Source organism: Anabrus simplex, chromosome 2, assembly GCF_040414725.1.
Source record: "Anabrus simplex isolate iqAnaSimp1 chromosome 2, ASM4041472v1, whole genome shotgun sequence".
Classification (NCBI taxonomy): Eukaryota; Metazoa; Arthropoda; class Insecta; order Orthoptera; family Tettigoniidae; genus Anabrus; species Anabrus simplex.
Window position 1 is genome coordinate 343004488 of NC_090266.1, and position 13073 is coordinate 343017560.

The window sequence follows — 13073 nt, forward strand, 5'->3', positions numbered from 1 at the left end:
TTTCCTATCCTATCTCTACGATACACACTCCAGTGCCGTGAGAAAATTTCTGCATCCATTATATTATTTCTCAGCCATGATTCAACTCCTATTACAATATCTGATAAATATATATCTATTAAATTACTTAATTCTATTCCTTTCTTTACAATACTTCTACAGTTCAGCACTAACAATTTTATGTCATCCCTACTTGATTTCCAGTTCCCTGTTCCCTTATCACCGCTCCCTAGGCCATCCCGTTTCCCTGAATGTACCTCCCTATTACCCTTCCAAACAAATTTCCTAACTTATACGTACCACTGCGGTTTAAATGAAGGCCATCCGAGCGCAGATCCCTATCTCCTACCCACCCATTAGGATCTAGAAATTTCACTCCCAGTTTCCCACATACCCACTCCATAGTCTCATTTAAATCCCCAATCACCCTCCAGTCAGTATCCCTCCTACACAGTATTCCACTAATAACAATCTCCGCTTTCTTAAACTTCACCCGTGCTGCATTTACCAGATCCCACACATCTCCAACTATGTTGGTACTTATATCAGCTTGCCTTACGTTGTTGGTACCAACGTGAAACACTACCACCTTCTCCTTCCCCTCCTCCCCCTCTTCTACTTTCCTCAACATCTGCCTCAAACTAATTCCTGGATAACATTCTACCCTGGTTCCCTTTCCTCCACACACTTTCCCCACGTGTCTAACGATGGAATCCCCCATGACCAGAGCCTCAACCCTACCCACCTCATTTGATCCCCTCCCCTCCTGGTCTGCCCTATCTTTCCTGATAGCTGCAGAAGCTACTTCCTCCTACCTTTTCTCCTTCCCATGACCCTGTTCCACCTGTCTTTTCCTATCCTCTACTCTACATTTCCCTTTCCTACCTTTTCCCTTCCTCCTACTTCCATGCATCTCAGCAACAGTTCCCTGTCCCTCATCTTACCTCTGTTGTTCTACCTGGAGTGACTCGTACCGATTTCGCACAGACACCTGTCTTGAATTCTGATCCTGAATAGAGCCCTTGGCCTGCAATCTCCTTCCCCTTAGAACATTAGACCACCTGTCTTCTACAACTCCTCCCTTTCCTTCCCCTCCCTCTTGTACACCTACTGTAACCTGTACATTGTTTGAGGGAGTCCTATCTTCCTTCCTGTCTTCTGTGAGAATCCTAATTATCTCCCTCAAACTTTCCAACTCCTCCCTCATACCCCTCAATGCCTCACCACACCCACAATAAGTACACTCGAGCTCCTTAGCCATTCTTTACGGGGGGAAAATTATAAATTAAAAAAAAAATTAAGTAACTTATTTGCAAAAAAAAAAAAAAAATGAACGGAGGGATATATTGTCTGGGATAGTACACAACAATAAGGTAATTAATATACGACTACACTACAATACTACTTAGTCGTGCTCTATTTTTTTTATCCTACAAACCCTAACAGGATAAAAACTGCTGTTAATTACTGAATATCGAAAGTAATACACAAGAACTACACAATTCCAAACTGCAATTAAGCCTATCCTAATTTCAACAATATTTTAGTAAGAGTTTCTACGGATACCTCTACTACACCAGTACTACACAAATATTTTACAATAATAAAATAAGCACACTAAATTCTAATAGGATATTACTCGTACACTACTGTACAGTACACTACAGTAATTTTTGAACTACTTTCAGACGTATCCTAATTACGATACCGGTACCGTACCGTATGTCACTACTAAGCACAAGAGAAATGAAATTTGCAAGAACTACTGTACTCAAAGATTACCAACGAAGCTAAATGCTTAGACAAATTATTATTAGTATTAGGGTCTAATAAATACACACGAAAGATAACACACGAATATAGCAGGCAAGATACGGCACTATCTAAATGTACCGTACTGTATCTATACTACAATGTATCTACACTACACTATACTGCGTTTGGTTAAATGCTTAAGTATCAAAAGGATTGCCGTACACGAAGAAAAACACGAATATAACTGGCAAGATACTATCTAATATATTATACCTTATCTTCACTACAATTCTACTGAAATGTGGTTATGTGATTATTACAGCTGGTGGATTACTATTATTTTCCCTACTCCACGGGACGGAGAAAAAAAAAAGTGTCCTTAATTACGCCTACTGAAAAATACGAGGTTGTCTACAATAATTTCTCAAATATTTCTGTCAAAACTACTACTACTCTTACTCCAGGGACTTGAACTGCAATTACTGTGATATATGAACTTTATTATTATTAGCTAACCGCTCATAAATACTGAAAGATCGAGGGAGCGAAATATAAATTACGGATACTAACTACCTACTCAGAAGTACAAATGAATGGAATACAAGGTCAGCTGATTTTTATTTATATTTACTTGACTACACTACACCCTTTGTTCACGACTGTAGCCAACAATGCAATATTTGAATATGAGGAGCGACAATAATCAATAACAATACGACTGTTAACTATTACCGTGTAATCTCTTTAACTTCTTTTTAAATGGAAGTTTACAGGCGTATCGTGTTTTTTAATGTAGTAAATTATTACCTTCGCGATAGTTTGAACGTATATCTATACGAAATACCGGAGAAGTTGCTGCAGAAGTTACGGTACTATTCCTTATGATAATCTGCCTTTGTAAGTACAACCAACGAACCTACAGATACCGGTATTTACAAATATTTTTAAAGTTAATATTGTTACCTAAAGTATTACCTAAACCTAAATTCGAAACAAGGTGCACCTAGCTAGCCTACTTAACCTAGAAAACGTAATTTACTGAAGACCAACTGAATTACTTGTTACAAAATTTAAATAATTATTACTACTCCCAATTTCTACCAACAAGCACTAAACACCACTATATAAACAGCACTAAATGAATCAGATCTACACAAAATTAAGCTATTTCAATAGGTTTTCACTACTTTATCACTACAATAATGCAAGAGCTCTCTCAACAGCCAACCGTTCTCAAGCGCATCCAACAATGTAAATGTCGCACCTACGGTGATGAATCACTGATTTTATGCTCAGCTCATGAGCCTGGTTTCCAAATTGTGTGTGAATAAGAAATTATGATAATTAAATTTGTCAGGATGCTCTCACTGAATGTGAGTGAGTTCTAAGTGTGATATATATTTGTTGTTTAAATTGTGGTTTGAGACCATGGGATAAAATTCATATGTTCACAATCGTAAAAAAAATTGTGGACATATACACTGACTGACAGAGCAAATGCAACACCAAGAAGGAGTGGTCAGAACTTTATGCCAATTGCAGGGTAGACTGACGTCACTGAGGTATGCTCATGATGTGAAATGCGCCGCTGTGCTGCGCACGTAGTGAACGATAAATGGGACACGGCGTTGGCGAATGGCCCACTTCGTACCGTGATTTCTCAGCCGACAGTCATTGTAGAACGTGTTGTCGTGTGCCACAGGACACGTGTATAGCTAAGAATGCCAGGCCGCCGTCAACGGAGGCATTTCCAGCAGACAGACGACTTTACGAGGGGTATGGTGATCGGGCTGAGAAGGGCAGGTTGGTCGCTTCGTCAAATCGCAGCCGATACCCATAGGGATGTGTCCACGGTGCAGCGCCTGTGGCGAAGATGGTTGGCGCAGGGACATGTGGCACGTGCGAGAGGTCCAGGCGCAGCCCGAGTGACGTCAGCACGCGAGGATCGGCGCATCCACCGCCAAGCGGTGGCAGCCCCGCACGCCACGTCAACCGCCATTCTTCAGCATGTGCAAGACACCCTGGCTGTTCCAATATCGACGTGAACAATTTTCCGTCGATTGGTTGAAGGAGGCCTGCACTCCCGGCGTCCGCTCAGAAGACTACCATTGACTCCACAGCATAGACGTGCACGCCTGGCATGGTGCCGGGCTAGAGCGACTTGGATGAGAGAATGGCGGAACTTCGTGTTCTCCGATGAGTCACGCTTCTGTTCTGTCAGTGATAGTCACCGCAGACGAGTGTGGCGTCGGCGTGGAGAAAGGTCAAATCCGGCAGTAACTGTGGAGCGCCCTACCGCTAGACAACGCGGCATCATGGTTTGGGGCGCTATTGCGTATGATTCCACGTCACCTCTAGTGCGTATTCAAGGCACGTTAAATGCCCACCGCTACGTGCAGCATGTGCTGCGGCCGGTGGCACTCCCGTACCTTCAGGGGCTGCCCAATGCTCTGTTTCAGCAGGATAATGCCCACCCACACACTGCTCGCATCTCCCAACAGGCTCTACGAGGTGTACAGATGCTTCCGTGGCCAGCGTACTCTCCGGATCTCTCACCAATCGAACACGTGTGGGATCTCATTGGACGCCGTTTGCAAACTCTGCTTCAGCCTCATACGGACGACCAACTGTGGCAAATGGTTGACAGAGAATGGAGAACCATCCTTCAGGACACCATCCGCACTCTTATTGACTCTGTACCTCGACGTGTTTCTGCGTGCATCGCCGCTCGCGGTGGTCCTACATCCTACTGAGTCGATGCCGTGCGCATTGTGTAACCCGCATATCGGTTTGAAATAAACATCAATTATTCTTCCGTGCCGACTCTGTTTTTTTCCCAACTCTCATCCCTTTCGAACCACTCCTCCTTGGTGTTGCATTTGCTCTGTCAGTCAGTGTAAAATCACATCATAAGGTCAGTCGCAGAGGTTAACCTCATAGAAACAAGTCAAGTATTGCATGGGGTCAATTGAATAACTTGCAGTTTGATAAATATTTAGACCCTGCTGTTGTCATCGAGGGAGTAGAACCAGTCTTGACATCTAGGAATAATTATTGAGGAAAATACTGCTTTGATGTAAGAATGGGAGAAGGTTCCTCACATCGTGAAACTAGACAAAGAAGCTATGAGAGAAATAAGAAATCTACAAGATAAATAAGGAATATATAAGTATCTGGGTGACTGGAAAAATTGAATTGGGATATATGGGAATTCAGACTGATTTATGGAGAGTGCATGGATTCGCACCTTGTATGGTACAAACGAACAAGGACAGGCTGAATGTATGGTTATTTTGAAGTACCGGTATCACGACCCGAGTGATCGTAGAAGCTAACTCTCCGCATGAGTGTTAATATGGTGGAATGCTAATTATTACAGTTTAAACAAGGTCAAATTGGGTTAATAATAATAATAATAATAATAATAATAATAATAATAATAATAATAATAATAATAATAATAATAATAATAATAATAATCTCAGTGATAGTATAACTAATAATCATAATCATAATAATGATGAAAGAGCCTCCGTGGCTCCAGCGGCAGTGCACTGACCTCTCACCGCTGGGTTCTGTGGTTCAATTCTCGGGCACTTCATGTGAGATTTGTGCTGGACAAATCGGTGGTGGAACAGATTTTTCTCCAAGTACTCTGGTTTTCCCTGTCGTCTTTCATTCCATTGACACTCTCCAACATAATTTCATCTGTCAGTCATTAATCACTGCCCCAGAGGAGTGCAAAAGGCTTTGACAGGTGACACAATTCCTATCCTCGCTGCTAGATGGGGGCTTCATTCATTCCTGACCCATTCAAATGACTGGAAACTGGCTGAGGATTTTCATATTAATCATGGTCTTTCAGAATAATAATAATAATAATAATAACAATAACAATAATAATAATAATAATAATAATAATAATAATAATAATAATAATAATAATAATAATAATGGTTGCCGTGAGTCAGGCTGTTAAGATGCCATCAAGTTAGGCTTCCCTTGGGAGCCGAGGTTCATAAAGCCTTGTGAGCGTCTGGTGAACATCGTAATCATGTAGGTTTTAGAGACACATACCAAGGATTTCGTGTGTCAGACTGATGATGTAATTAGTAAGATGAGATTCATTCAGTCGAGCTGATACTGGCATGCTTGTACATCTGGACGGTTAGGCTACGGTCCCTCCGTCGAATCCCCTCTTGTTAATGATAGCATTTCTTAGATAGGACTACAGGGTCTATATGTGTAAATAGCTCAGGGGTAGTTTATCTTGGGAACATGGAGGTGACTTCAAGGTCTCTTTGCACTACCTGCCACGGCCCCCGAAATGGTCATCGGTTTGACTCATATGGGTCAGTGGTTCAACCAATGCCGGTTGTTGTGTTATAGTGTACAGGTCGCTGTTCGATGTTCCAGCCATCAGAATGGTCTGACGGATGCTATGATTTTGTATGTCTATTTTCAGGCTTATTTATAAATATATTTGTCAGCTCAACGCAGTAACAGACCTTCCATTAGATTAAATAAATGGCTCCTTTGTGCATTTCAAAAGGAAACAGTTCCATTACCTTTTTCGATCATGTTATCTTCCCAATCCTATCGTGGAGCCTCCCATCTCAGTCCGAGCCCTTACTCTTTGTAAATTTTGCTTGTCCCAATTCACCCCCTGTACTATTACTTACACACCTTATTAGAATATAAATTTAGATTTTCATGAACCAAACACCCATCATCATCATCTTCAACTGTAAAATGATGATGATGATGAACTGAACACCCATAAGATAAATGCTATTCTGGGATTCAGGTGTGAGAGGGTGCAGTATGTACATTCAGAATTCAGTTACCAAGTAAGTTGGTTAAATGATTTGGGTCATGTAGCTGTGAGCCAGCATTCGGGAGATGGTGGATTTGAATCCCACCATCGGCAGCCCTGAAGATGGTTTTACAATGTTTCCCATGGGAAGTAAATACTGGCATTGTATATTAATTTATTTTTTTGCTAGTGGCATTATGTCGCACCAATACAGATAGGTCTTACGGCGATGATGGGATAGGAAAGGCCTAGGAGCTGGAAGGAAGCAGCTGTGGCCTTAATTAAGGTGAAAAGAAGTGAAAAATAGTTGAATTTTTTAAAATGAGGATACTTATATCTTCGAAACTGATAACTGATGATGTTACAGGCATGAAAATTGGTACTTGGAATCTCCTTTATGAAAAAGTCTCTCATAGTGCATTGGCACTGCCAGTGGCTCCAAGTAGCCTACGCTGTGGCCTCCATGGTATGCACTAGCCATGCATCTTGGTAGGTGTGCTATTTACCAACTGATGAGCCCAACTTTACACACTGGGACGAAATGCTGGCAACCAGGAATAAGTTAGCTGGAAAATTTATAATGTCCAATAATGGACCAACTATATTGGTATTATAAACACTCCATTTCCGTGAGAAAGTTTCGGCATCCATAATATCACTTCTCAGCCATGATTCAATTCCTATTACAATATCTGGTGAATATATATCTATCAAATGACTTAAATCTATTCCTTTCTTTACAATACGTCTACAGTTTAACATGAACAATTTTATGTCATCCTTACTTTACTTAATGCTTCCTATACTGTCATCACTGCTCCCTGGTCCACCCTGTTTATCTGAATGGACCTTCCTATAACCCCCTAACTTATATGTATGCAGTTCAAATAAAGGCCATCTGAACGTAGATCTCTATCTCCTACCCACCCCTTGGGATCTACAAATTGCACTCCCAATTTCCCACATACCCATTCCATAGTCTGATTACAATGACCTTCAATTCAGTATCCTTCCTACACAATATCCCACTGATAACAATTTCTGCTTCCTTAATCTTCTTCCACGCTGCCATAACCAGATCCCAAACATCCCCAACTATGTTAGTACCTATTCCTGCTTGCCTTACATAATTTGTACCAATGTGGAAAATCACCACCTCCTCTTTACCTTGTTCCCTTCCTTCTGATTTCCCCAACATCTGCCTTAATCTAATTCCTGGATAACACTCCACCTTGGTTCCCTTTCCTCCACATACTTTCCCCACATGCATGAGAATTGAGTCACCCATGACCAGAACCTCAACCTCACCCTCGTTAGATCCCTTCTACCCCTGTTCTCCCTCAACTTTCCTGATGCCTGCAGAACTCACTTCCTCTTCCCTTTTTTCCCCTCCCACTACACTGTTCCACCTCCCTCTTCCTATCCTCTGCTCTACTCCCTTTCCACTTGCCCCACTCCACCTCTGTAACACTTCCGTGATCTCCATCTTGCCTCTGCTGATCTGTGATTCACACCAATTCTTCACCTATAGGTACCTCTCCTGGGCCTACTCCCTGAGCAATATTCTTAACCATCGTCTTCCTTAACCTTAAAACATTAACCGAGCAGTCTTCCACAACATCTACCCTTCCTTCCCCTCCCTCTCGCCTACCTACTGTACCCTGTTCACTGATTGAGAGAGATCTATCTTCATTGCTCTCCTCCGTTACAAGTCTAATTATCTCCCTCAAACTCGCTATCTCTTCCCTTATCCTCCTTAGTTTCCACTTACACCCACAGTCCTTAACCTGCTTCTCTCAGCCATTCTTTTATCTCTTCTAAGAAATGTGAAATAATATGGAAATATCAACAGAAGTAAAATAGTGTTTTTTATGAATAGAAAAAGGTCTATATATCAGACGAAGGAAATAATGTATACTACACAAAGATTTCATGACGATAATGCAATCAGGAAACAAACTGTTAGAATAACTGCACTACAATTATGCTAGTTAAATGTATCCTGATTATAAAGTACTAGGAATTAGAGGTTAACTATAGAAATGTACAAATACACTAAACATGCATAGTTATGGACCTATTATTATTATTATTTATTATTTTGCTAGTGGCTTTACGTCGCACTGACACAGATAGGTCTTATGGCGACAGTGGGACCGAGAAGGGCTAGGAGTGGGAAGGAAGCGGCCATGGCCTTAATTAAGGTACAGCCCCGGCATTTGCCTGGTGTGAAAATGGGAAACCACGGAAAACCATTTTCAGGGCTGCCGATAGTGGGGTTCGAACCTACTATATTCTTCTTCTTCTTCTCCTCAGTCTTCTTCTTCTTATTATTATTATTTGCAAAGAGAAAAGATACTGTCTAATAAGATGAGTTATGCTACAATTCTAAACTGTATTCTATCTTTTTCTATACTATTTATAATAATAGGTTTCCAGGAAGAGCCAAATTTCTAAAAAATAACTACCTACAATAATTTTAAACTACGTTCAGATGTATTCTAATTACAAAAAGTTATTAGGTATTACGTGCAGACAGAATTGAGAATTTCCGTTAATATTTGAGATTCGGGACAATTGCTCAAGGATTACACAACAAAGCTAAATACACAGATAGATTATTATAACTTACAGTAATTATTATTTCATCCTGCATAGGCAGAGCATGCTTGTGCAGGACAGCTATTGCGGGCATCCTACAGATGCTGTAAATGATACAATAAGGAAAAGAGAAAACAATCTTGCCATAATTGCAGGAGGGCTGACCTCTATGTTGGATGTTTATGTGAACCAGACTTTCAAAGCTACATGGAAGTGGATGGCATTTGCCTGTGACCATGCACTAATGCCAACCAGACAGGTGAAATGTTCTGAAATGAAAATCTTATGCAATTGGATAAAGAGTTGGCCGTCATTTTCAACAACTTGGTGAGGAGAAGTTTCAAGAAATGATGAATTTCAAATTCTATGGATGATAGTGAGGATGACTATGCAAGGGAAGGTGACATTGATGAAAGTTCTAATGACAGTCACTCTGATGACGTTACATTTTTACCAATTTGTACATCAAACTCATTTTATTTCTTATTTATGTGGTGTTTTTATTATTTGTAAAGTGTTTGAAAAGAGTAATTTTGCAACACATTTGCAGAAATTTATTAAAATTTGTATGTAAACATGTGATTATTTATTTCACTAATTTTGTCATTAGAAATTCAGGATGTGGATCTTAGATGGTGGTGTGTGGTATTTGGGATTATACAGTATTCTAAAGCTGGAAATAATTCCCTTTGCTTATACTATATTTAAGGAGTGGAATTATCAACTGTAACTCTAGAATTATAACTAATAAAGAGTGTTTAAATTAAATGGAATCTCTCCATACCTTCACTCCCTTGTAGTGTGCAGGCTAGTCGAGGCTGCAGGTGTTCGTGCTTCCAGGATTTTGATACATTATTTTGGACCCTAAATGAAAGGAACAAATGTTAAAAGAAGGCATACATCATACTTTTGAATTGAATGGCAGAGGGGATTTCTTTTCGACATACAGTGGCTAACGATAATAGAATAAAATTTCTTATACAACTGCAATCCAGTAATCTCTTAGAAGAAAAAAAAAAGCAGTCCTACTCAGATTCCATTTAGTATACATAAAACTATTGTCATATTATGAAATAAATTATGTTGCTGTATGTACATTAACTTTGAAAGTGATATAGCAGAACATGGTCTTTGTTTTAGGAAGGAAGTTTTGCCTCTAAATGGCCGAGTTTTTGTTATTACTAAATTAAGTATGGTAAAAATTCATGGAGGCTTGAATGGTTCTTAGGTGAAGTCTCATTATTTTGCATATTAAATTGATCTCTGGATAAATTTAATTGTGCTTCACATTAATTTTTTTAATCTGCATTGCTACCATCACCAGAGAGTCTTATTTCCCTTAAGGCCTTTTAACCACAAGAATATCACTCAAGGAAGTTATTAAATATAAACAATAAATACCCGAAGACTGGTGCATATGACATAAACTTTCATTCAAGCACAAGTGTTTTTGAATAAGTGCCTTACCATAGACACTTTAGAATATTTTAAAGTATGTTTATTAAAAACAAAGTGTATAACATCACCACAGACGCGAATTTTAATTAAGTTATTATTTTTCTCACATATGCCTGAAGATTATTACAAACATGAACTTTTTATTCACGCCACCTAATATTATCAAAAAGAATTTTACCATAAACGCTTTTAAATATTTTAAATATGTTTTTCATCATTTAAGTTTTTTTGAAACACAATTGTAAACGATACTGTAATTTAAGTATCATTCACATAAATCTCCTTTACCCCCAACCCCCCCCCCCCAATCTTCCATTTCATTTAAAGCATCTAGAACAATAGTTTTTGGATTCCCATGGGATATAGTTTTAAGATCCAATGTGCTTGCTTTTAAATATTATCATCTAAGATTTTTTATATACAGCTGAAGATGACCACTAAGTGGTCGAAACATGTACTGTGTTTGTTAATGTATTTTTAAGTTTGCCAAAGGCAAAAGAAATAAAGTATCGATTAGGTGGCTTTTTATATTAATTTGTTGATTATACTCATCGATACGGCCATGAAGTGGATAGCTTGCAATAAGTGGTATGTTCCGAGCTGTCAGTGGAGAGATATCGTGGAATGACATTAGTAGACGAATAAGTTTGAATGGCGTTTATAAAAGTAGGAAAGATCACAATATGAAGATAAAGTTTTAATTCAAGAGGACAAACTGGGGCAAATATTCATTTATAGGAAGGGGAGTTAGGGATTGGAATAACTTACCAAGGGAGACGTTCAATAAATTTCCAATTTCTTTGAAATCATTTAGGAAAAGGCTAGGAAAGCAACAGATAGGGAATCTGCCACCTGGGTGACTGCCCTAAATGCAGATCAGTATTGATTGATTGATTGATTGATTGATTGATTGATTGATTGATTGATTGATTGATTGATTGATTGATTGATTGATTGATTGATTATGATGATGAAGACGACACGTACACCCAGCCCCCGTGCCAGTGAAATTAACCAATTAAGGTTAAAATTCCCAACCCTGGCTGGAATCAAACCCGGGACCCCTGTGACTAAAGGCAAGCACGCTAACCATTTAGCCATGGAGCCGGACAGAATTTCTAGTTACACTTGCAGATGGTCAGCCAGCCACAGTGTTTGTTGGGGATTTAGTGACTACATCAACTTGATTTCAGAGCATACGCCAAGACTGAATAACTAGCCATTTATCCCCCTCAATTACTCAGATTTATCTATGATATCTCCTAGTGATAGAGTTCTCTCAATTATCAACTTTTGTTTTTACCTTGGACAAATTAATGACACTTTACCACTCATGCTACATTGAAGTTTGCCTCCTAGAATGATATAATATTTATTTCATTCTTTTCTGGCACACTCATAATCCTTGGTTTCCTTCTCTATTGCATACCTTCCAGGCAAACTCATTACCTAATCAGTGATACCAATTACAAACAGGATAAATCACACATTGCCCAACATAGGGAGTTGGATTTTTGAAGGGAAGAAAGAAGGCCCTTCAGGAACTCTGAAATATAGTGGCAAAAGGGGCTCTGGTTAAGACGCAGCAGGTCATTATGCTACTTAGGTTCCAAAATGGGTAAAATATAAATAAGTAAATAAATGCAATGTAAATTTTTATCTTATGCCAGTTGTATAGTATTATATGAAGTAATTCCACATACTGTATATGAGTTGACTATGTTTGTAAGTACAGGAGATATTATAAGTAGAATTTTGTAAACAATATCATTTTATTAAGGATGAGCTATGTGTTTAATAGAAAAAAATTGTTAGTGTAAATGTATAATATTCTATTCTAGGAAAATTTTCTTCTTCTCTTGTTAATTTAAAATTTTGTACCATTTGCCATCGAGGTAGACACCTCATTTGCAAATAAAGAGATTTTGATTTGATTTCATATCATTTAATTCGATTTGATTTGATTTGATGACAATTCGACGCTCCATGTCGTACAAAACATTTGATGTTTACGCAACAAGACTTTTAAAACTCAACTACAGACTGTCCAAGAGAGTTCCAGTTTACTCTGCCAACTGGTAGGTAAAACAGAATTATTATTATTATTATTATTATTATTATTATTATTATTATTATTATTATTATTATTATTGCAATCTAAGATAATCTTTGTTGCACTAGTCATTAGCATCTATTTACAATCAGAAAAATACCCCAGTGTTATTGACTTCCTTCCTAGGATTTTGACAGCGATTTCAAACTGTTTTGTCGTTTTTATAAACTATTAATTTGTAAACTATGAGGTCCACAACCTCACCATGTGCTACTATTATTCATTTCCATCTGCATCATTTGTTTTCTCATTCCCTTGTTTCTTAGGTTAACGCAGTTTTTAGTATCAATTATTATTTCAAATTAACACCTGTTTCACTGAATTTTGTCG

At 38.7% G+C, this 13073-nt stretch overlaps 1 protein-coding gene across 5 annotated transcripts in view; it reads right to left on the reverse strand.

The window, feature by feature from the left end:
• Positions 1 to 13073, reverse strand: part of LOC136862817 (uncharacterized) — a 377696-nt gene that overhangs the window by 141370 nt on the left and 223253 nt on the right. For all 5 annotated transcript variants that reach the window (XM_067139080.2, XM_067139079.2, XM_067139081.2 and 2 more), the window contains exon 10: positions 9957 to 10036. In XM_067139080.2, coding sequence (XP_066995181.2) covers positions 9957 to 10036 — 80 coding nt within the window. The remainder of the gene's footprint in view (positions 1 to 9956; positions 10037 to 13073) is intronic.